This window comes from Enoplosus armatus, chromosome 6, assembly GCF_043641665.1.
Source record: "Enoplosus armatus isolate fEnoArm2 chromosome 6, fEnoArm2.hap1, whole genome shotgun sequence".
Lineage (NCBI taxonomy): Eukaryota > Metazoa > Chordata > Actinopteri > Centrarchiformes > Enoplosidae > Enoplosus > Enoplosus armatus.
Genome location: NC_092185.1, coordinates 7724524 through 7749038, shown reverse-complemented (window position 1 = coordinate 7749038; position 24515 = coordinate 7724524). Strand labels below are relative to the sequence as shown.

General features: G+C 44.2%; 1 protein-coding gene across 2 annotated transcripts in view; it reads right to left on the bottom strand.

The window, feature by feature from the left end:
• Window positions 1–2541: 2541 nt before the first annotated feature.
• wwox (WW domain containing oxidoreductase) overlaps window positions 2542–24515 on the bottom strand; it is a 123327-nt gene continuing 101353 nt past the window's right edge. Inside the window, exons 9-10 of one of the 2 annotated variants that reach the window (XM_070907749.1) lie at window positions 16594–16675; window positions 2542–3962 (exon numbers count right to left, since the gene is read on the bottom strand). In XM_070907749.1, coding sequence (XP_070763850.1) covers window positions 3685–3962; window positions 16594–16675 — 360 coding nt within the window. In that variant the 3' untranslated portion in view covers window positions 2542–3684. The remainder of the gene's footprint in view (window positions 3963–16593; window positions 16676–24515) is intronic. The other variant, XM_070907750.1, reaches the window with a different exon arrangement.

Below are 24515 nucleotides of genomic sequence, written 5' to 3'. Positions count from 1 at the left end.
AGAGAGAGCTTTAACATTGATTGTGATCATTAAATATATCCGCTCGAAATGGCAACATGGCATTCCCTCAGTCAGTGGAGCCAATAGAAGTAGAACAAAGGCATAATCAAATCAATTCTCTCATAATTATTCTTTGAGAGGTGAAATTAATCACAAGAAGAAATAAAAACAATAATGGAAAATGAAATGGTCAGTCGTAAACAATTACTGCCCAAATTGAAATGAACTCAGTGAAGGGAAAAAAAATCAACTGTAAATCCGACTAATTAAAATAACATTCTAATGTATATTGGTGATTTGGTTTACACAGGCTTTCGGTTATTATTCTATCTTGTACTGTTATTATAAGTATTGTAAGAGAGAGATAAAGAGACAGAGAAATGAAGAGAGACAGAAAGAGAGAGAGAGTGTGTGTGTGTGTGTGTGTGTGTGTGTGTGTGTGTGTGTGTGTGTGTGTGTGTGTGTGTGTGTGTGTGACTGTGGGGTCAAAGGATCAAGGTCCTACTCTTGTGAGAGCCGCGCTTCTCTCTCCTCCCTGCTCGCTGAGAGGAAGTGTAGCTTATTGATTAGCTATCAGATGATTCCGATAGGGCCTGATCGATAGGACTTTGTATGAAAGCCAGGCAGGACCCTCCCTCTTCACTCAGGCACACACCCATGGATCGGCCACTGCAGTGCCCGGCCGCGCAGACGTCTGGTTGTTTGTTGTTCTCCCGAAGGTTCTCCTTTGTGTCTCGAGTCCGCCCCTCCAATCGAAGGCTTCCTCAAACGCTGTCTGTTTCCTATAGCTGTCATTGATGAGCTAAACCTGCAAGCTTGGCTGAGCATCATGATGTCTCGCAAATTTACGTGGGTGTACCTGCGGATGTTATTCTGACTGGGCACGTTAACACTTTGAACTTTGAGGAACTCGCAGCTGCACTGAGCAGAAAGATTAAGAAGTCAAACTGATGTGTTTCCAGCACACAGCCTTCATCATTAGCGTCAGTTTCCTGATATATAGTCACAAACAGCTGACATTGTTCTCATGGTTACTTTATTCTAGGATTGAGGCTTCCTCCTTTAGCAGGGAGATGGAAGAGAGGAGGGCAAACATTACAGAAGTGTGGAATTACTCTCTTAAGGATCATCACAGACGCAGGTTGTGAGACTCTGCAATAAAATAACCATCTTAAGAAGTTATTTCGCCTAAAATTCCTTTGAATAAATGTATATTTCAGTAGCAGTGGAGTGTGACACACTATGCAGGAGTCAGACCCAACGTGAGAGACCAGATGAGGCAGGAATTGTCTTTTAGTATATTCAGTGGTGGCACAGCCAAACAGGAAGTCTACAGTTGGAAACAATAAACACAGCAGGAGCAGACTATCTAAATAACTGGCTGGGGACTAACAACAGAAAGAGGGAAACTAAATGGCTAACTCTGCTCACTGACTACGTCTGTTAAAAGCTGAACCAGGCAGACACCAGGGAAAGGAACAGTGTTGTCTCTCATGCAGGCTCGTGTCGAGTCTGCAGACTGAACGCACATGGTGAAAATGTGCTCTATAATTGATTAACAAGCAGGCAAATTCTCATGTGTGCCAAATTTTTCCATGGATTGTTCACCCGGGACAGACGTACAGTGCCATGAATGAATCAGCACCAAGGACAGCGGCCGGGGGAAGCCTTTGTTATCATTCAATATGATCAATATTTTTAGCATTGTAGCGGTGGTGTAGCTAACATTGCTGTTTCTCCTATTTAGTGTGGCTACAGTATGCAACACACTGCACCTAAACACAGGTGTGTTGATTTAGAGGAGAGACAGGTTCTGGACAGTTTTATAAAATTGTATATTGTATCCTCGTTGGGCACATATGAGACACCAACTGCTCTTGCAGAATGTGTGTGTGTGTGTGTGTGTGTGTGTGTGTGTGTGTGTGTGTGTGTGTGTGTGCTGTATCTCTGTTCCAGGTATGTGAAAGGACAGTGATAACCTGTACACCTGAACTCTGGCTGCAGTACAGATTATAACAGGACAGGACACCGGTATCAGTTTCTGCACAGTCCACAGCTGTGTAAAGGCACGACATGTTTCTGACTGACTGTGAGTGTCAGTATGTCTGCATAGGACGGACAGAAAAAAAGTCAGATAAAAAAAGAGACAGAGTGTACACGGAAAAAAAGAGATGAAAAAAGCAGGAAATGTTGTTGTGTTTGTGTGCTCATGTGTGGGCCAAATAGAAGAAGAGAGTTATTCTGATGCTTTTCTGATTGGAGGGGTGAATCTATCAGAAGTTGATGATCCATGTGTGAGAGTGAAGGTCATCTGTGGGATCCGCGGGTTGATCTGACCTTAGTACACAGGTCTGACATAAAGCATATGAACTAAGCAGAAAATGCTATTTTTTTTTTATTAAATGTATCATCAAACACACTGTGTAATGTTGATGCTTTCAGGAAGGAGTCAGACTTCACACAGATACACAAATATCTCCCCCTAATGGCCTCCAAATGAATGGACTTCCACTTTCTGTGTCTAAGAATTTCACACCCACGTTACTGCAAAACAGATTTTTATTAAATGTTCTCTCTCATTTGTTTTCTTTTACAGATATCATGACACTGGAATGCTGATGTTTCAAGAGCAACCTACGGCACCCAGACTGCCATAAAGCACAATGTCTCAAAAGCGTCCCAACAGCGGCTTCAGTGCAACCAATCCAGGGCGAGCCAAAAGCCAGAGTTAAATATTAAAACAACGATGATAAAATAATATCAGGAGACTGAAATCACTCACATTCTTCTGCGTCAACAACAAGGGAAGAAACACAGAAATTAAAAGATCCTGGACTCTGGAAATAAGATTTTCCACCATCTGTATTTGCTATTCAAATGGACACGGATCACCCCAGACATACCTCCAAATTGTAATTTAGACTGACCAGAGTTTAGATTATTAATACGTAGGTTGAGTCAATAGCAAAGAGAAAAAAAATATGATGTCCATACCCCTTTAGCACATGCCCAGAAATCAGGATATTGTAAATATTGTACAGAAAACAAATAGGGACATTGATAAGAAATAAAATTATTGCAGAATAATGTATATAGCCATAATGTGTGTTTATATATCCATGAGTGTCACATGCCCATTACTCCTAATTTCTTCTATGCCCAAAAAGATTTAGCACAAAGATTAAACAACGCTCTCTGTATCACAATAGGAAACATCAACATCTACGTAGAACTAGACAAGAGGATACTGAATATACAGACATTAAACGGGAAGACACAATATTTGCCATTTAGTGACACTATTGCTGGAACCAGATGCATACGCCATAGAGTGTATGTTTATTAGGTAAAATTGTATTGTTAGCAAGACAGGTCATCTGCTTCTTTGCTCTTTTAAATAGACAGTTGTGAAAACGAGAAGAGAGAGTTGCAGAGACAAACAGAGAAAGAACAGACTTGAAGCGATTCCTGAATCCCCCCCCATTGTAAACTACCACAGCAGAGCTGAACACAACTCAAACTTTAATTTATTCAATAAAGTGTATATGACACCCCCTCCTATACTGTATACGTAGTGTGTTTTAGCCCCCGTAGTGACGTGACATATCCAGATGGACTTCCGTGGTTTGGCAGCTCTCTTGTATTGTACAGACAGAGTACAGTTACCTTTTCTTCAGTTCATACCTAAATGGACATCAACGTGACCCTTCCTCTTTGATTCTGTTTGGCTAGTCTCCCTCCTCCTCCTCCTCCTCCTCCTCCTCTGTCCATCAGAGGGCCTGTATGCCTGCAGACCTCTCTGCAACCAGGCGCTCGCTCAGCTCCCACAAGTTGGCTGCGCTGCTCTGGTCCTGGGCCTGGATGGACGCCACGCAGCGGAAGCAGTTGTTGAAGTACATGCCGCCCAACCCCTCCAACTCCGGAGCTACGGCACAGTACACCGTGGTGGCCGCCCCTTGTTGCTGTGGACAGACAAACACACAGAATGAGATACGAGTTCAGTGGGCGAATCATGAGACTGAGACCACGAGACGGCGTCAGCCTGAAGGAGGAGACAAAATACAGAGAACTCATTGACTGACACACAGGCATTAGGACGTGACGTGTCCTGTCCAGAAAAAACGAGAGAGGACAAACACGTCCTCTCTGAGACACATACATCTGCACACATATACATCTAAACACACACACACACACACACACACACACACACACACACACACACACACACACAAACGAGACAGCAGGACAGAGTGTCAACAGGAAAAAAAAAATAAGACTCCACACGCTGTCTCTCCCCGCTCCCTGCAGCCCATGATGACTGGGCCATATTACCATGGAAACAGCATAACCCCTTACTGTACATATATTTATATACATATATTTATTTATTTATTTATTTCTCTACCCGGTGTGTACAGGACCTCTGGCTATATGGGACCATGTGAATGCTACAGATGTTTAGACTCAGTTGAGAGAAGGTGAGAACATGGACAAGAAAACTACACCAGCTCCTGTCTGGATGGGAATCACCAGGAAAACCACAGCTTTCATGTATATTGTAAAAGAGCAGGTTTTAATGCCATGGTCATGAATATGTATATTTTCTCATGATGTGTATATGGGTTCAGCCAGGCTTTCAAAGTTATGAAGAAGTATTGGAAATGATGCAAGTACAATTCTGTACCTAAGTGTTTAAATCAGAAGTTGGTTGATTATAGACATTTTCATATACAATACACACACACACACACACACACACACACACACACACACATCAAGGCTTTCCCTCCAGCTCTTTCTCAGTAAGTCCTCTCTAATTTTTTAAGTTTAAATCTGAAGATCACTCAAGTCTCAACCCACGAATTGACTCTGTTTCATGTCGTCTCAAGCTGAGACGCACTGTAAAAGTAACGTTGCAGTATTGGGACGCAACCTGCTAAGTTCTCTAATACACCCTGTCCCATCAGTCAGTAATTAGTAGGGATATTCTTGGAGGAGGGAGATTTCTGTGACATTTGAAAATGAAAGTTGAAACGGCAGCAGAATAAACACGTCAGAGAGAATTACACACATAACCCAACTGCTCAAAGAGGGATCTTTCATGTTGCAGCTCCAGCTAAAAGCTGCTGTGACAGCTTCCCTGCAAACTCCGGGGCTGGAGACGACTTCTATACGGTCACATGAAATGGCTCGCCTCTTTATCTCCCAATGAGGGAGAGGAGGGGGGGGCGGGCAGAGAGAGTGAGAGGGAACACTGATGTGAAGACTGAGGACTAGTGTTTAACAGAGAGTACTGGCACACAGTGAGACAACCCCATATACGCAGTAATCTAACATGGGCAAGACACACAAACACACATGCATAATAGAGCCACACTACATGCCAACTGTTTGAACAGCTTCCGAAAGCAGCTGTGAGACCAACACACATGAAGTGGAAGGATCCATTGAGGTCTAAAGAACTTATACTTTCAGATGCAAGTACAAAAATATGCACAGAAATGCAAATGCAAGGATCGAAATAAACACAAGAACCAGATTCTAAGAAACATTTTTCAACTCACTCACACACACACACACACACACACATTTACACACACCCCCTCTAAGCTCTAAGTAAACTTCCGCCAGGACGAGGCCTGGTTGGTAACGTCGCAGCAGCAGATTGAGTGTGTTTGAAGCGCAGTGTGATGAGAGAGCTGGTAAACAGCAGATGAAAAGGCAGCATCTCTCTGTGCGCCGCTGTCTGTCTCACCTGCCAGTGGGGTGATAACTTCATCCACATCACTGGTCGCCATATCAAAGACAGACAAATGCCAAGCAGTGTCTCCGAGTTGCAGGTTCACACGCGCTCAGTTTAACTCATCTCCCTCGCTTAGGGCATCTGATTTAACACGTCTGAAAGCTAAATGCCTTTTTAACTCCACTGAAGACTTCAGTGCTGCAGGCTCTGACTCGCTGACGCCCCCCTTGAACTTGGCTGACTTTCAAAGCAGTTTGTTTGTGTCTGGTTACCAAACACTAGTCCTGCTGTAAGTTGAAATATTGATATAAAAAACTTTCATGTTCATAATCCAGATTCATGTGGCTGACTTCATAATGAAGACGTCAGTATTTTTTTTTCTAAAAGTGCTTCCATTTTTTGAAGATTTTTCCTGGAAAGGCAAGAGTCTGTACTACTGTTTCTCTACGGGCTGCAACAGTCCAGTTAGCAGTGAACGGATCAGTACATGGACAGTTTGTGCTGTGCGTCCAGCAATGTGCTATCTTACTGGTGTTTAGCTCATCCCCCTCACCGATTGACCTTGTGACCTCTGTAGAAGATAAGGCTGATGAGATTAGGCATTAACATGCTCAACCACCCACCGCAGCCATCTATCATTGTGTGTGTGTGTGTGTGTGTGTGTGTGTGTCTGCAGATAGGAGGCAAGGGCCGTGTGAGGTAGTGAGAAAGAGAACAAGAGGGGGTGCGCAACAACCTCGATACACTTACATTACACAATTGCACAGAAACACAGTATTCATATGTGCATGTCTGAACACAAGCATGCGCCTGCACACGAGCACGAACAGATGCGTAAATAAACACTTGGAACAATCTACATGAAAGGTAATATCACTGAACCAGTGTGCATCATACACATCTCTGGTGTAACAGCCATGTCTAACCCATGTGAAACTGTAGATTATGCCTGTAAATTTAGCTATCTACAAACTGATGGATTTTGCTGTGTGTCTTTCTATCTTCTGCAACTAAATGTGAATCATTACCTTGTGTACAGTAGTTTTCAGACAAACATCTATGGTGTTTTAGAGCTGTTCTCTACTACCCAAAGCTGTAGACTTGGACTTGCCCTGACAGCTTGACTCGACATGAGACTTGAAAACAAAAACAAAAAAATATGCCGCAATTTGTTGTGTTGCAGCTGTAGTAAATTCAGCGCATTTACTTAATCATCGTGATGAAATGTATGATTATCTGGTAGCCCTGCCTTTTGCTGTGCAATTGGCCTATTCAGAAAGCCAGTCACATGGATCCACCTCTAACCCTAACATCTTATTCTCGGCCCTCCAAGTCTCTGTGAGAGAAAAAGGTACGACTTAAGCATTTCAGTTATACATTTACAGCTATTCTCAAATCAAGACTTGAGACTTGACCATGACTTGTTTTGAATTACTAGAGACTTGGCTTGGCCATTCCCCTAAAAGAAATACAGCTCTGCCACTACCACACTGATTTGAGGAGGGGAGAAGATGGGACAGATGACGTGCACCAAAACAACTCTAAACCTAAAATGATCCTCCATACTAAAAATAAAACGCATGGATCACAGCACCACAGCAATATGACAAACCAAAGGAGCAGGACAGCACCACACAAGTGAGAGCAGATTTGATTTACTTCTGTGTCCATCTGCTTTTGTGGGTAATAAAAACACATCCAAATGCTGAGGAAATACTCGCAAAACACCCTGCAATAAGCTGACTGTAGATAAGCAGCAATGAGCCTGCACTTAGCCTGGGATCCACTACTACGGCTCTGGAACTGCTCTGGGATCAGATCCAAGTCTTCCAATCGCAGTATCGACTCAATACCCAAGGACCTCATGGACTTGCAATAGAAATGTCCTTGTATGGTGTTACGCAATAATCAGTTGTTGAAAACTCCTTATTGAGCGTATTCAAAAGCAAAAAGGGTTTGTGGGGGAGATGTGATGTTGTTGAATTAACAGTAATGTTACTTTGCCGTGTTCTGTTCTGTGTCTTCATCATCCAAGTTGTACTCAGCCGTATGAGCTTATCTCTGACCCTATGCATGTGACCCTTCACCCCCACATCTGTAGTTATGACACCGACCTCTCCCTCTGACCTGGATGTAAATAAACCCAGTACTGTAGAGCAGTCTGTTTTTGGCCCATCCCTGTACATATGACCCTGTAAATACAAACAGCTATGCATGCTGAAAACCTAGCAATTCTTTCAGGTACTTTTATAATCCCCAAATTCTCATATGGCATGTGCTGAAAAAAAAAAAAGAATAATTCAAAAAAGTAGAAAAAAGAAAAGATTAAAAATAAAAAAAGTTGAGTTGATAATATTGTCAGGCAATATCCTCTCTTGGACAGTGTGTGTAGAGTCTTCCTGTTTTCTTACTCCTGTGGGTGGTTCTCTTCCTTTGCCTGTCCTTCTGTGTTTCTGCTCACCATCTGTGTCAGTTGTTGTCAGTTGGCATTTGTACAGCAGCGAGGGTTGAGGCAGAGCAGAAAAGAGAGGGGGAGCATTCACCAGCTGACCTCTGTGATGGCAGTCCAATTCAGCAGCAGTGCTAAATGTTGGCAAAGCCATTCATGCCTGGGACACAATTTGAGAAGTTCAGTTCCTGGCATGAACCACAGATCATCACAGCATATGTCCATGCTTGTCATGTGGAGGGCCTCTGGATATGCAGCAGGTCAAGAAAACTGTTTCGGTCGGAACCAAAAATTGGATTTTTTTATAATTTTTGTTAGCCAGCTTGAAGTTTGGTAAGCTGTCAATCAGCGGTATCCTGTGATTTCAAGTACCCACTCTGTACAGTAGCTCTATATGGTAAACAAGTGTTGATCATTTCTTGCAAATACTCTTTTACCCTGTTTTAGACACCTACAGATTTTTTTTCCTCATCTGTAACTGGAAAAATACCTGAATTCTAAAGGTACACAATGAAAAAATGATTTTCTACAATCCAGTGTAATAAGGCTACAGCATGCATTTGGAAAGTATTACTTAGCTTGTAGCCCCAGTAAAGGGATCAAGAGGAGTGCAGTTTTTGCCTCAGCCCTCTGCCCAGCCTTGTGGACTAGCTATCCTTAAAGTGGGATTCCAAAGGGATTGTGATTCTGTTTCAGGAATGGTCTTTTTGTTCAGCCTGTGGTGTTTAAAATAGGTGGAGGTGTCTGATTTTTAATCTGTGCTAAAGATATTTTACATTTAATAAATAACCATTGAAATCAAAACCTTTCTCTGTGTATGTGTGCAGTTTATCTGTGTGTGTGTGTGTGTGTGTACAGAGCTATGTTTGCCCTCAGCCGTGGTAACCTCTGCGAGCCGACAGCTCAGCTGAGCGTGCCTGGCCCAGCTGTAGAGGGAATCCTGGGTGAGGCGGTCCCCTCAGATAAACAAGCTGTCCCTCCTTTCAGCTTGACCACTCAACCAAGAGGAGAGGAGATTAGCACCTCAAACACCTCAGCGCACACTTCAGAAAGCACCCTGACTCTCACCCCTGCAACTCTGTGGTGACCTCCGTCACCCTGACTGAGGTACGCCAAAGGTCACATTAGACGTAAAAGTGCATTTTTTCAGTCCTAGCGTGGTACAATAATCCATATGCACTCTACAAATTATTCACTTCTACACATCCGACAGCATTGAATATAGGCTAAAGCCTTTATTCGAACTGGAGCCATGTCCATAATCTGACTGAGAGCTTGTTTAGATCCCCAGAGAATGACCAGCTCTCCTCATCATGGGTCTCCAATGATTAGTCTACCCCTGGTCATCTGTATGTACTAAACTCTATTTCATACCCTCCATTAGCCCACAGGCTGAAGGCTGATGGCTAATACTCACCTACGGGCAGTGTGCTCCCCTGAGGGGCATTAATGACAGGATGGAAGGACCAGCCTCCCTCCTCCCTCCTTCTCTTTCCGTTCCTTCATCATGCCCGCTCGATCTCTCTCAGTCTGTCAGCCAACCCCCCGCTCCTTCCTCTGCCCTTTCTTTTCCATCAACCCTCTGCAGATCCCTATTCCCCTGCAGCCCCATCCCCCTCCGGCCTCATAACTTACAGGACTGGGCATACAGTGCTACTGTAGCTGAGGTCTCATGGGTAAACGGTCAGAGTAGGACCTCTTGGAGGTAAATGGATCTCTTTCCCTGGAGTCCCAGATCACAGATGAGCCCTGTTGACATTTTTTCTTTCTATATAAGCGAGCAGACTGATGTAGTGGAAGATGGCAGAGAAAGAAAGGAGCAGAGGAATAAACTATGTAGGAGTGACAGGAACACAACACAAAGCACAGCAGAAACCCCCCCGTGCATTATTTCTCTCTCTTTCTCTCTGCGGCCCTCTCTTTACCCCTTTTGCGCCAGATAAGATCAACCGAGTGTCAGTCATCAACAGCCTCCTGTCACACTGTGATTGTTCATCTGTTCATCTGTGTGTGTGTATGTGTGTGTGTGTGTAAATGTGCAGTCCGATGCGACATCGCTGCCCGCATGTTCGAGGGAACAATAGAAGAGGAAGTGAGGAACGAGGTGGAGGGGATGCAAAGGACAAGAGGGAGAGGAGGAGGGGAGGCATAAAGATGAGAGGAGGGAAAAGGAGAGCGGAGAAGGAAACGAAGGAAAGGAGGAGGTGAGGGAGCTAGGACACAAGGCATCCAAGGGGAAAACGACGAGGAGTCAGAAGGACTTGCGCAACGACTGTGAAACTATCTCATTTTTATCTTGCGAGAGGACTTCCGAAGTGATCCGCACAACCTAATTATTTTCCCCTAATAAAAGCAACATATGCTAAGACAATAAAAGGCCTTATTGGACACCTATTCATTAAAGAGGAGCAGTAAAAGGAGCAGGACTCTGGCACAGGGATTAGCTTTTAAAAGGGCTTTTCTGTGGCTGGAAATGGCCTTAGTCCTCCTTTAGCACGCCCATATGGGTGCATAGTCCACCATAAAAGATCTGAATTATACATGAAGAGGCCTGGCTGCTTTATTGGCTGTGATCTGCTTTTTCGTTCTCACCTGATTGCGTCAGCGCACAAAACCTCAAAGTTTGGACTGAATCACTTTCAGATCTCATCTACTGTGTATGAATGCTACACAGAGTGCAGTTTTGAGCTAAGAAATGCTCAAATGTAAAGTACATATTGGTAACGACAACCACTCAGCAGCAGCAAGATAACCCATAATTCACAAAAGTTGGTTAAGTTAGTAACACATGGTTGAAATAATGCATGCTGGTGACTCACGTCCGACAGCTTGACACAGTGCAGTCATTATTCCATATGGTCAATGTACTGTAAGTGTCAGTATGTTTCTATTATGAGCAGAGCAATGCTGTCTGTGTGTCGGTATGCGAGTGTGTGATGAGCTGGTGTAATAGGGCCACACACAGGTGTGTGTATGCTCACCTCCTCACTGATGCACCATCTAATTGGTCTCCTGCGGCAAGCTGACATATTCACACACTCACAATCTCCCACACACACACATTTTCAGGTGTGCACATACCAAAAAACACACACACATATAATGTGGTGTGGAATAGTTATATCCACGTGTATACAGAGTGTGCAAATAAGCACACATGTGCAAACACAAGTATGCAAGAGCCCACATGCACAGGCAGCCCGCAGAGTGTATTTCCAAATGAACTCATTATCACAGTGCTGACTCCAAGTGAAGAGTGACACCCTAACAGACTGCTCATACTGCACACACACCTACTGTAAAGTACTGTAAAAGAAAAGAAAAACCAATGACCAGATACGCATACTGTAAAACACAAGCTATGAAAGAAAATGTACCCATGAGACAAACATCTCTAAGCTGCCTCCAAAATTCAAAGTGTTATTTCTCCACCAAAGAAACAAACAGGAGCCCCAAAACACACGAAACACAATCTTTTTTTTTTTTAGTTATGTGAAATACTGGCAATGATAGCAGCCGTCACTGTAACATGCACAATCCCCAAATTTAACATTACAACTGGGAAGGAAGCCCCATTGTTCAACAGAGCAGATACATTTTAAAGCTTTCACAAATGGAAATGTATTTTTAGGCAAATGACTGACATGGTTGGAAAGAAAATAGTGAATTATAAGTAGTCTAGTCCCACTGAATGCACACAAAGTGGGAAAATGTTTGTCTTCATTTCCTCTGTATAAGATCTTTCCTTTTTTAGATTATTATTGTGTTTGTTTGCTTTCAAGCTCATCTTAACCTTATCTGAAGTTCATCTTCTGTGGCTGTAGCAGAAAAGTCTGTTCACATTGTCTACCCTGCTCATTTACCCATTCCCTCTAACCCATTCTCCTAACACCCCCCCACCCCTCCTTTCCTCGTGGTGGAGGTCGAGAGAGGGATGTTCTGTTTTAAATAAGAAGGCAGCACTGGCCCATTAAACTCTGATAGTAATGATATTAATTTGGCAGGAACGTGTCATTTTCACAAGAGAGCAACTAGCTGAACTGTCATTACGCGCGCGCACACACACACACACACACACACACACACACACACACACACACACACACACACACACACACACACACACACACACACACACACACACACACACACACACACACAGGCGAAGAATTCTGTCTCATTCACACTGTCTCTTTCACACACTCTCACACAAATGAAACCTCTCTCTCTCTCTCTCTCTCTCTCTCTCTCTCTCTCTCTCTCTCTCTCTCTCTCTCTCTCTCTCTCTCTCTCTCTCTCTCTCTCTCTCTCTCTCTCTCTCTCTCTCTCTCTCTCTCTCTCTCTCTCTCTCTCTCTCTCTCTCTCTCTCTCTCACACACACACACACACACACACACACACACACACACACACACACACACACACAGACCAGGAACATGTCACAGGAGAGCAGCTAGCGGTAACATTATGAGAGAGTCGGGGAGATCTGCTAATGGGGTAGATTAGTGTGCCCTTGGTCACAACGGCTACAATGGAGCGACTGGAGCTGTGACTTATATCCATGTCCCACCTCTTCACCCCCTTGTACTCTCCTCTATAGCACTTTCTCCTGCCTCTCTTCCTCTGACCCCTTCTTCGTCTCTCCCTTCCGATCCTCCACAGCTTCACGTTTTATTTCGCCTCTTGCTTTATCCTCTGCGGGGCAGACTTGTCATCACCAGGTTTATGACTGGGTGCTGGAAACTTCATCAGAGAAGAAGCCGAGGGAAAGGATGACAGAACTGTTTGTGCTGCAGCCAGAAAGCAAAGCAATGACACATTATCAGAATTGTTTTTTTTGTCATTATGGATGTTTGTTAATGGAGGCTAATGAGCACAGAGGACCTTACTAATCGATACATGAATAAAAGTGATGGCAATCACACAGTGTTAGTTGTATGCTGAATGAAAAGCTGTCACAATCAACACGATTGCACTTGATTGTAGATTATAAGTCTTTATCCAAACACTTTGCATTTTTGTTCACATACAAAAGTTTGGGTTTGGTAAAGTCTCTATGTCGCTAGGTTGATATTGAAATTTGAATGGGTCAAAGTGAATGTATGTAGATGTTTGTGTGTGTTCATGTGCAAGTGAAAAAACCTGCGAGAGAGGAGATATGAGATTGGTTATTTAAAAAAAAAAAAGAGCACCATGTTTAGAGGAATAGAGATGAGGAAAACTTTGCAGGAGTAAAGTTACTCTTGGGACAATAGACCCAACTGTTACTTGTTATAATTAATGTGGACTCTTGTTATCCCTGCTGATAAATAGTCAAGGTAGGGCACTTTACCTTTTAAATGAATGTTGCTACCCTGCCTGAGAGATTATCCTCAGTGATGGCTTCAATGGGGAGATTTAGTATTATGTACCAAAAAGGGGGACCACTACAGTGAAAATTTATATACTGGTAAGATTTTTTTTATTGATTAAAAACATAAAACTAAAGGAAACATGCAGTATTTTATCTGTAAATGTGCCGTCTGTATTTGATGTGCAGGTCCCTCTGCTGCACTTATCAGGCTATGACACTAATAACATCTGTCCAGCGTCTCTCTATAACACTGCTAAATATACTCTCTCACACACACACACACACACACACACAGTCTCCCTGGCACACAAACACACACACAGGTCACATGCATGCCTACATACATTCAAACACACAATGACCCTCAAAGCGGTAGAACACTACAGAGGGATGTGCCACAGCATTGTGCAATGTAAGACGAAACTGAATGTATTTACCTATTTGTATTGGTATGCTGATCCATGTGTGTGTGTGTTCGTGAGTCAGTGTGAGAGTGTGTGCTCCTGTGCGAATGTGTGCGAGTGCTTGTATGTGTGTGTGTGTGTGTGTCCACACTGACCCCATCTCGGCACTCCTGACCGGTTGAATGCGGGCTGCATAAATTAGTGCTGATGCTCTGCGATGTAATTATGCTGCTGTCAGGACGGCCCCTCTACTCAAATTCATTTTAATAAAGTTGGTCTCCAAGGTTAGCGACCGGGGGTCACCTTCAATGTCAGCCCCTATGGATCGCGCCCACGGAACATTCTGAAAGTCTGCGGTCGGAGTATGGTAACACCTTAACACGACAGCCTGGACCCCCCGCATCAAAACACACACACCTCCCACTGACTTACTCAGGATGGAGAGAGGCAGGTAGCGGAAAGGTGGGGGGGGGGGGCAAGAGTGGTAGAAATGAAGAGGTGGTGTACAGAGAAAGATCAAAACGCTTAAAATGGGAAGGCAGAATAGAAAATGTGGGGAAAGGAGGGGGGAGGGTGAAAAGAGAGAGGTGGTAGCATGAAGGAAGGAATAAAAATGAGACTAAAAGAGTAAAACAAAAAGAGGGGGGGGTACAAGGGTAGAGGGCCAAGGAGAGGGCGAGGGAGTGTCTCTCTTGGGCAGATGGCGGGGTGTATTCTCATTTGTCCTGCTACAGTGTGTGTGTGCTAACACTAACCTCCAGGGCAGAGCTGCAGCACAGAACACGCTCTCAATTAGCCAATAACACAGACCTGCGCACACAGCTGGGAGAGGGAACCGCACTGCTCTGTCTCCGCACAACAAATAGTTAAACATACAGGGACAGTGGACACTGCCAAACTACCAGCTGAATTAAGTCCCATATAAATTAACTCTGGATATGTTTTTTAGTGTTATGTGGCTGTGCTTGATGAGAGTGGACGTTATGTACTTTCAGGTACACCAGTCATGCTCTAAGATTGAGACAGATAGGCCATTTGCAAAGATGTTTGCATAAAAAAAATCTAAATGGAACAACCCTAGGAATTTGGCATATCTCATTTAGACAGAGAGAAAAAGTGTGGTGTGAAATTACTCTGCTGGATGTTCTTGATTAAATGACAAATTTAAATTGACAAATACCTAGCCTCTTAAGCTGTATGCATCAATTTAGCAAGTTGGATAATGGTTTTAGTTTTTTCTCGTTATATTTTAGGTTTTTGTTTTCTTCTACTACTTTGATTTACTTGTTTATGAATTGTCATTTGCACCGTTTAATTAGCTGAGTTGAAAAGGTATTTTAACCCATTATCAACCCAGAATTTCTGATGCAATTCTATGCAAGTAAAGTGAAGAAAAGGGTTAGGAATAGTAGCATGCAAATATTTCTGTCTGGCTTTAAGGTTTTGCTGCTTGTTGCTGAGCTATCATGCTGATATTGAGTCATCATCTGCCTCTGACTGGACTGTATTACCACCTTTACCACCTGCGTTTGAAGCTGTATGCTGTGAATATTGAAATCTTAGTGTGCGACTGACCAGACTCTCGTTGGTCTGCTATCATTCAGTGTGTGAGGGTGAGCAGCCCAGTCGTGTGGGCCGGGGTGACTTTGACTGCCTGTGTAATAGTTACAGCCGCACGCTTTGTTAGCTGCAGGTAATTTATGGTTCAACTGGCCTGATAGTCTAATACGATCGGCTGCCCGGACTGTCTTTACCAGCCGGCCCCAAAGACACAGAGGAAGACTCTATCTCAGCAAGGGAAGGTAAAGAAAAAGACACAGAGCGAGAGATGAAGATAGCAGGCTGCAGGCCGACTTAAACTGTCGCTACTGGAGGGAAGAATCTGGCTTCACACTATAAGATGCAGAGAAAATAATAAAGCAAAAATGAGTGTGACAAAAGCGTACCGAGGAATGAGTAATGCAGGTGAAATGCAGTGAGAGGGTGAGAGAAATTAAAGAGTTGCAGAGCAGTTAAGTTCTCAGCATCTCTCTTGAGGTGTGCTGAGAATTAGATTGCATTAAAGACTGACAGTCCATTCATCTGAACCATACCAAGAAGGAACATTTAGTTAATTGAATGATTAATAAATTCAGCTCAGTCGCACTATGTCACTCTGGTGTTGGCTTTGGATAAAAATGTCTGCCAAATGGGAGACGTCATATATCATTTGTTTGAAACCCGTTGCCTAAGACTCGCGCCGAGCATCAATATAACTTGAACTAGTCCAGCTGTGTACACAAAGTGGGGGAGTGAGTTGTTTAACCTTGTGCTCTGGCGGCCTGTCCGTCTCCCTCTTTGTTTCATCAGGACAAGACTGTGTTTCCGCATGAGAAGTTTTTTTTGTTGCTGGCTCATCATCACCTCTGTCTAGGAGACACGAGTCCTTCAGCTCCAACTAAAGTGCAACTGGAGAGCCAACGCAAACACCTGTCTTTTTTAATATGAACAGGCACACAAGTCTCCACGCCCACTTTGCTACACCTTCCTTCCCTTAATAAAGACAGGCACAGACCCCTGGTCTACATGTACCTTTCCTTCACCCCCTAACTTAATCCAGTTAGGCAGGAACATCCTCATCCTTCTCTCTCCTCCCTCATACCTCTTTCTCCAGGATCGGCAACTCTAATCCGGTCTGTCAGGACAACCAGGTCCCTGACTGCTGTTCTCCTTTCATCTCCCACCTTCAAACAGAATGAGGATGCTTTCATAACGCCGGGTGAGTGACAGGTAGGGGAGTCGGGTGGAGACAGGCCCGTGATATGGACAGGCACTTTGTCCTGTTTAAATACACTAATGGAGGATAAGAGGCCTGTCAAGGGGACAGGTGGAGATGGGACGGGACAGAAGACACAGACGCTCATCTTTACTTATAGACGATCTGTGAATGCAAAGACGGGGATGTGCAATGTATTACATCAGATAGCGGAGGACATTGTGGAGCGCGAGCACCTCCAGTCACTTTCACCTTTAAAAGATTTGACTGATTTGACACTCTTTCCTCTCAGTGCTTAATGATGTAAGGTTAAAGAAAAGAATTCAAGCTTTTTTTGCCTTTAGAGAACAAAAGAAAAGCTTCTTAGTTAGCCACAGAACAACTGACTGATGTCTGCAAACACAAGAGTCCAAGAACAGTGTTTCTCTTATTCTTAGGTGGAACACTCCAATTTCACTGTAACATTAACACACAAATCACTGGTGAACACACACACACACACACACACACACACACACACACACACACACACACACACTCATCTGAATCACAGTGTACACACACCCAGTAGGCAGCTTTTTGGATAGATGGCACCTGCATACAGGAGGAGGGGGCACACAAATAGGATTTGAGAGTGGTGGTGGCGGTGGGGGTGAGTCCATAAATAGGATTGTGTAGGAAGCAGGGCGAGCTAAATAGGATTGTAATGTACAGGAAAGGATGTATAAATAGGATATGAGAGTCAGAGCTGTGTTCTCACTAGTTCCACGTCCCTGTGGTATAGGAGTTCTCGAGGACTGGCTTGCAGCGTGTACGCATGTGTGTGTGTGTGTGTGCGAGTAAGTAAAGGCCATTAATGTGGAGGCTAATCTTGAGGCACCTGTCTCCTCAGGCAGAGTGTGACCTCCACTAGCCAGGTTCACGCATGTTTGTCCTCCCATCCCATTCCTCACCTCCTCCCTCTCCTCAAACCTCACATCCCTTTGGTTTTTTCATTTCTTCTAACTTTGCTTTTCATATTTCAGAAATGAGATCTGTGTTTTTGTTTCTCTTTCTCACTTCTTGACCTCTTTGAACAGGTAAACTGTCACTCTTGCCGCGTGTACACTGCTCCCCCTCCAAGAGAGGTCGACGGTCAAAGCTCCGTCTCCCTCTTTCTCGCTCCCTCTCTCCGTCTCTCTGCTTTTGGGGTCAGTGGGCTTTGGGAGCTGTCAGCTCAGTGCTGGTGTCCGCTGCCTGACGGACTAAGATCAAAGGTCAGGGGTCAGGAGTTAGAGGGCAGGATGTGACCCTGAAGACAAACAGCATGGGGAGAAGGTCGTACCCCCGAAAGAGTCTGTCATTCTCCACACAGGGGCGTAGTGTGTGTAATGTAGTACGAGCATACATACTGTGTGTGCATGAAAGTGTTTTGATCGCTCATATTTATATGTTGATGCCATCTTTCTTTTGCATAGACTCACACCTGACCTCAGCCCATCATGTGTGTGTGTGTATGTGTGGCATGGCATACGTTGTGATGTGATGTGTGAGATGTGTCATGTTAGCATGGCATGCATCTATTAGCCTGTTTATGGTTTCTTGTCAGAGCAGCTCCTCTCCTCCACTCATGATTACATTACAAACCCGTTTACACAGCCAAGGTCACAATGGACGGCTGTGAAAACATCATCTTCTCCATAAGCCAAGGCAACAATGCATACGAAACTGACAAAGACGCAGGCAGTTAGTCACACGCGGTGAGCAATACATACATACATACTCTAATACAGTCGTATCATCATATTTTAAGCGCCAAGGTAACAGTGCAGGTTCGTGTGTGGGGCTCAGGAGAGCACGCTGCCTCCTCAGACAGGTAATGGATGGTAAGACTGAAAGAGACTGAGGGGAATTAAGATAAACACACTCTGATAAAACTAACCTGCCTGGCCGCACCGCTGTCTGTTTACAACGAATTAAAACATATCACATATGCTGCATGCACATACAAGCACGTACATAAACACTGATACCTGCATAGGTGCATGCACGCACACACACACAACACATAGTTTACACTTAGGATTTTATGATGGATATATATACAAAGGCATGCTTAAACAGTAGAATAAATGTTTGGACAGTGGTGGCTCTTTGAGTAATTGATCTATGAATCACACACAAGAGATCCTGTAAATTATGAAGACAAATAAACTCTCCATATATCAGGCCTCTATTATAAAATGTTAAGCAGATTTAAACAGATAGAAATGTATCTGCTTAGACAAGGACATTTATTTTTTGCTCTAAGGTCTCCTGCATACAGATTATACAGACTAACCCAGCAACAATCTTTATCTGGGTCCAGAGCCAAGCTTGGGTCAGAGGAAGAATGAAACTGGTCCCAAAATTATTCTGGAGTAATTGCAGGTGAAAGAGCTCTCACTGAACAAGATTAATGTTATGTAAAGTTACTTTCTACTGTGGGTTATAAAAGCCTAAGTTCCTGCAGCCTCTTACATAAAAAAGCATAAAATAGATTTACGTAAGTTACCTAAAACAAAGTAGTATTTTAGAGCATTTAATATTCATTGTAGATACAGCAATGTGGCAAATGATTTTATTATCCAACAATTTTTGGTCACATAAAATCTAAAAAATGAAAAAGTAGGTCCCAAAAGAAAACAGTAATACCCACTGGTCTGCTATGCAAAAGTTGGTATAGCCACACACTCCCCAGTGCAAACATACTTCATACATGCGCGCACTCTTTTTCAAGTTTATGCACCTCTGATCTAAGTACATAATGAAGTGTGACATATCAAGCAAAGGCGCTAATGGGGTGTGAAGTCATTAGTGAACTCTCTATCCCTCACACACACAACCTTGTGTGTGCATAACAACACACCTATTCTTTCAGTCTTTACTTGGAAGGTGTGATTGCAATAAGCCCTTTAGGCGATCCCGACTCCAGGGTAATATCAGTGAGCTATGTTTTACAGAATAGCCTCTCAAAAATAGATTTCCACAGCATGAATGTATCATACATGGGTTGTGTTACTGCGAGCGCTATCGTGTGCACGAATTAAGGAGAGTGTGTGGGAAGCGAGAGTTGACAGAGTTGCAGGGTTTCCCCGCTTTACTGGTGATCATGCACCTGACACTCCCAGACTTCTAACAAATGCACATGTGTGTTAACCTGACAGAACTGACATAATGTTGTCTGACACACTCCATATTTACAGCTGGCACAGGACTGGGAGAGAAAGAGAAAGAGAGAGAGAGAGAGAGATGAAGAGAGAGAGAGAGGAAGAGAGAGAGAGAGAGAGAGAGAGAGAGAGAGATGGGAAGAGAAAGGAGAGAGACTCTAAAAGCTTGTCAGTCCCTCTTAATTATTCTAATTGCTGAGCTCAAGCTTCATGCCAAGGCTTAGGCATTCCCCTGGCACAACAACACACACACACACACACACACACACACACACACACACACACACACACACACACACACACACACACACACTATTCAGCCACTGCATTGCCTTGAAACCTCTCCTCGCTCCTCGTTTCGTCCTCTCCCCTCATCTCCATACAGAACTCCCTCATCTCCCTCTTTTCCTCAGCTCCCTCTATCAGCATCCCTCCACCCTCAGAGCACCCTCTTATTCCTCCACTCCTCCTCCTCTCCTCCCATCACAACAGACCCTTCTGCTTCCTCTCCCCAGCCACTCCTCTCCTCCACCCCTCCGTTCCTCCGAACTGGATTAAAAGTACTTTTCATTACCCGTGCGGGAGATATGGCACTTAAAAATCACCCCATTATCATTTTTCACCCAGCAAACAGCACACACTCTCGCAGAGACATAATTACCACACCCTGTCATACCAGGGAGATGGAGGCTGCTGATTTCCAGCCAGGCCGTGTGTGTCACTCTGTGTGTGTGTGTGTAAGTGTGTGTGTGTATAAGAAACTGCTGCCTGTCCGCCTGCCTGCCTGCTTCTCTTATTGATATTAAAAGCGCTGCATAAACGAGTGTTTAAAATGGCTGTCAGAGGGGGAGAGAGAGGATCCACTCCAATCACAAACTGCAGCACACATCACTGGATCTCTTTCCCAGCTTGGCACATGGTAATGGCCTGGAATAACAGAATACTGCCGGATGATTCCCTTTCCCACATTCCAAGTTGTGTAGTGCTGCAGAGGAGGCAGTTCAAATGGGAGGCGATGAGTGATAGAGCTCGCTTTAACCAGTCAACACTTAACCCATAATGAATTGGGAGTCATATGATGAATTGGATTTATGGCAACGCTTGTTCTTAATGGCTGATGTGCGTCAAATTGTGAGGCTGGGGAGAGAACGGGGACCTCATTCACACTAATATTCATTTAGGAAGCCAGTCCTCATCTAACAGTTAGACCAGTGCTGCAGGGGCCATGCCTTCACTCACAGCATTCACAAGGGGGTGTTAAGTATATACGTGTTTAAAACACTCCCCGTACCCCTAAGACATTCATCACCGTGACAACGCTGCATGGCGGCCCCCCAATATCACTCCGCAGGGGCCTGCCGTTGGCCTGTCACAGGAATGGGTGTCTATAATTATGCCTGTAGATAAAGCAGGGACAAACGTGGGTCCTGCATGATTAACTGGGTTGCTGTTTGATCACATTTGACTAATTTGTGGCATAAATCTTCAGGCTGGCGCCCCTGCTAGAGACCATTAGCCCTGACGCTGACACCCTTGACACACACACATGCACACACATACATACACATGCTCAATACTCATACCTTTAAGAGGAACAGCAAAAAGGAGGGGTGTGCTGTTGGCCTTTTAGTGCTGCTGCGTTGGTGGGGAGAAAATGTGAAAACAAAATACATACACTCGCTAACAGGTTCTGGTAACATCAATTCCAAAACTCTATCTGCATGAGGTCAAGGGTGGGGGAGTGGGGGTGTAGGTGGGGCAACTGGTACACCTAAGCACTATAGAGAGAGAAATGCAGGTGTACTGGATTATAATATTAAGCAAACACAAGCTCTGAGGTCTAATTATGACACAGGGGAGGTTGGAGAGCGAGAGGGAGAGAGATTCAGTACTGCGTGGTGGAGTGGATGCTGAAGCCAGCAGAACCAGCCTGGTCATTTGTAAACAGGTAACGATGCAGGCCAGGTGTATGAGCATATGTACCAATGAGCAGGGGAGGAAACGGGGGAGAGGGAGGGAGTCAGAGGAGAGAGGGAAGACGGGGGAAGAGAGTGGGAGGAGTAGAGGGAGGATCTAATTAGGGTGAATTTACAGTGCCCTGTGCCAAACAGCTAAAATGGCCAACTGGGCACAGAGATTTATTACTGGGTTAAATTAGGTTGTCTGGTGAGGGTTGGTAAGGCCACCTGCAGCTGTCAATTGTCACAGCGATTATTATAACTGCGGAGAAAGACAACAGCCACACAAACACACAGCAAGTGTAAGAGTGCATTGTTACATATGCAGGCTCATGAAGAGAAACCAATATTCTTTTGTGTTTAAGACAATATCAATTGAGTCAAGTGAGTGATTAAGAATGATGCTTGTACCCATTTAGCATGAATCAATGAACCTCAGGACAGAAGGTTTCCAGTGCAAGGAGCCTTTGCCTCCATTTGCATCAGTATCCTTGATCAAATCTGCAAGGTAAACAGGTTTAAAACCTGATAGGGGATATTAAACTTGCAGATTGCACCTGACTCCCCCTCCCCAGGCTTGTCTGGAGCTCGGGGCTGAGGTTTGGGCCTCTGTATTTGACTCTGGCTGTTGAGAGCAAGGACGTGGCACAGCGAGCCAGCCCTGAGCAGCCATACTTTCATGGTCGGTTTCCATTTAAATATCTGACTGACAGGGAACATGGCGCCATTAAGGCGTCCCGAGGGCTCGGCACGAGGGGAGGAAATGGGCAGATAAAACCCCCCAAGGGAGAGGAGGGGGGTGAGAGAAGGGCCACGCTGCCTAAAGCCTTTAACAGTGGGACCTGCTCTTAAAACTGTAAAGGCACGACTCCATCCATTCAGTCCTCCGTTCCTCCACACCCAAAACAACCTTGTCTCTCTGGAACAAAAGCAGGATTTATCTAGCATGACTTACAGCCCCAACCTGACTTTCTTCCTCTGTTGGCAGTATGAGGTCATATAGCATGTGTGAGTGCACATGAGTGAGTGTGTGTGCGTTCACATAAAATAGTAAAAGATTCCTCCGAGCCCCTACTGTCCAGTAAATCTCAAACATTTAATGCAGACAGTACTATACCTAGGAGACATCGCAGCACAGTTAGCAACAAACACAAAGGCAACAAGAGTTATTGTTTTCAAGACCAGTGGGCGCTGGCGTCGTCTGTCCCTTGGTCTTGAACCCATTTTGTCTTAATCTCGTTTCAGTCTTGAACTCAAATGGTGAAATATTCTTTCTTTTTTTTCAATGACTATAAAACATGTTTGTCATTCACTTACCAAGTAAAAACATCAACCAATCACTGGTTACAGCTTTTCAGAGAATGTCTCAGTGTAAATTGACTACCATTGAGTTTTGGACGATTGGGTCAGAAAGAAAAGTTAAAATGTGGATTTTTCAATTGTTTCTTTTTTATAGACTATATGATTGATTGACAATTAGAAGATATAAATGACAGGTTAATCTTTGATTAAAATAACCATCAGTCTGCCCTAATTTGGTGATCTCCAAAATGATTACTTGAATGCTTCAGCTTCAGAGTGGATTTCTCTATTCTTATGTATTGGGACTCTTTAGAGGAAACAAAGGCATCTATACATTGAACTCCAGTACATCCACTCCACATCCTTTCAATGTAAGTGGTTCCACTGTTAATATACTGCTCTTTTACTGTCCTGTCTAACCATGCTTAAGACCGCAAATAGCCTTGCGTTGGTGGGGCGACGACGACATGTGATGCAGGAAGGCCAGTTTGTGTGATAAATCTGTGATGTGAAGGCTTATCAGGTACTAAAACACGACAGAGAGTTTTATAATACAATTAGACAGGATTTTATAATTCTTATCACAGCGGCAACCATTTTCTCTTTCATTACAATGATCCAGGTAAACAGTATTAATATGGCGTTAATGTACCGGATGACACGGCATTACTGCAAGTCACCTTTTTTGCCAACACAAATTTTTTTGGGGGCATTGTTTGCCTTTATTAGACAGCGACAGTGAAGAGGCAGACAGGAAATGGGAGAGAGAGAGAGGGGTATGACATGCAAGCATGCATGCGCTGTAGCAGTCTTGTCTTGGTTGTTTTGGGTCTCTGTCTTTTCTTGGTCTCAACTGATCTGAAGTCTTGGCTACAACACTGGTGTTAACTATGCTGAGCTCCAGTCTGTTGGGTCAAGAAACTTAACTGTGGATGGTCAGGCCTAGAGGTTAAGCGGCTGTCAGAAAGGGTGAAACAAGGCAGCGAATGTCTCTGACACAGACACAAATGAGCAAAGCCAGCCAGCCAGAAGGCCGACCAGCCAGGCAGGACGGTGGCACCATGAAGACACTTAGCAAGACAGAGAGAGAGAGAGAGAGAGAGAGAGAGAGAGAGAGAGAGAGTTGTCTGCCAGTGATATACTTTTACCTCTTCACTTCCCACAATTCACCTTTCAGAGGCTACACTCTGCCCCTCCTTCCTCCCTCCGTGCCACCGTCCATACTGCCAGGCCCAATAAAGGTCAAGTCCCTGCCTCCCTCTTAAGGAGCTCATTTGCATCCCGCCGGCAAACAGCCAGTCAGGGCTTGTTCAAAGGGCCCGCTAATCCAATCAGATTGCTCATCTGTGAGGCTTTATCG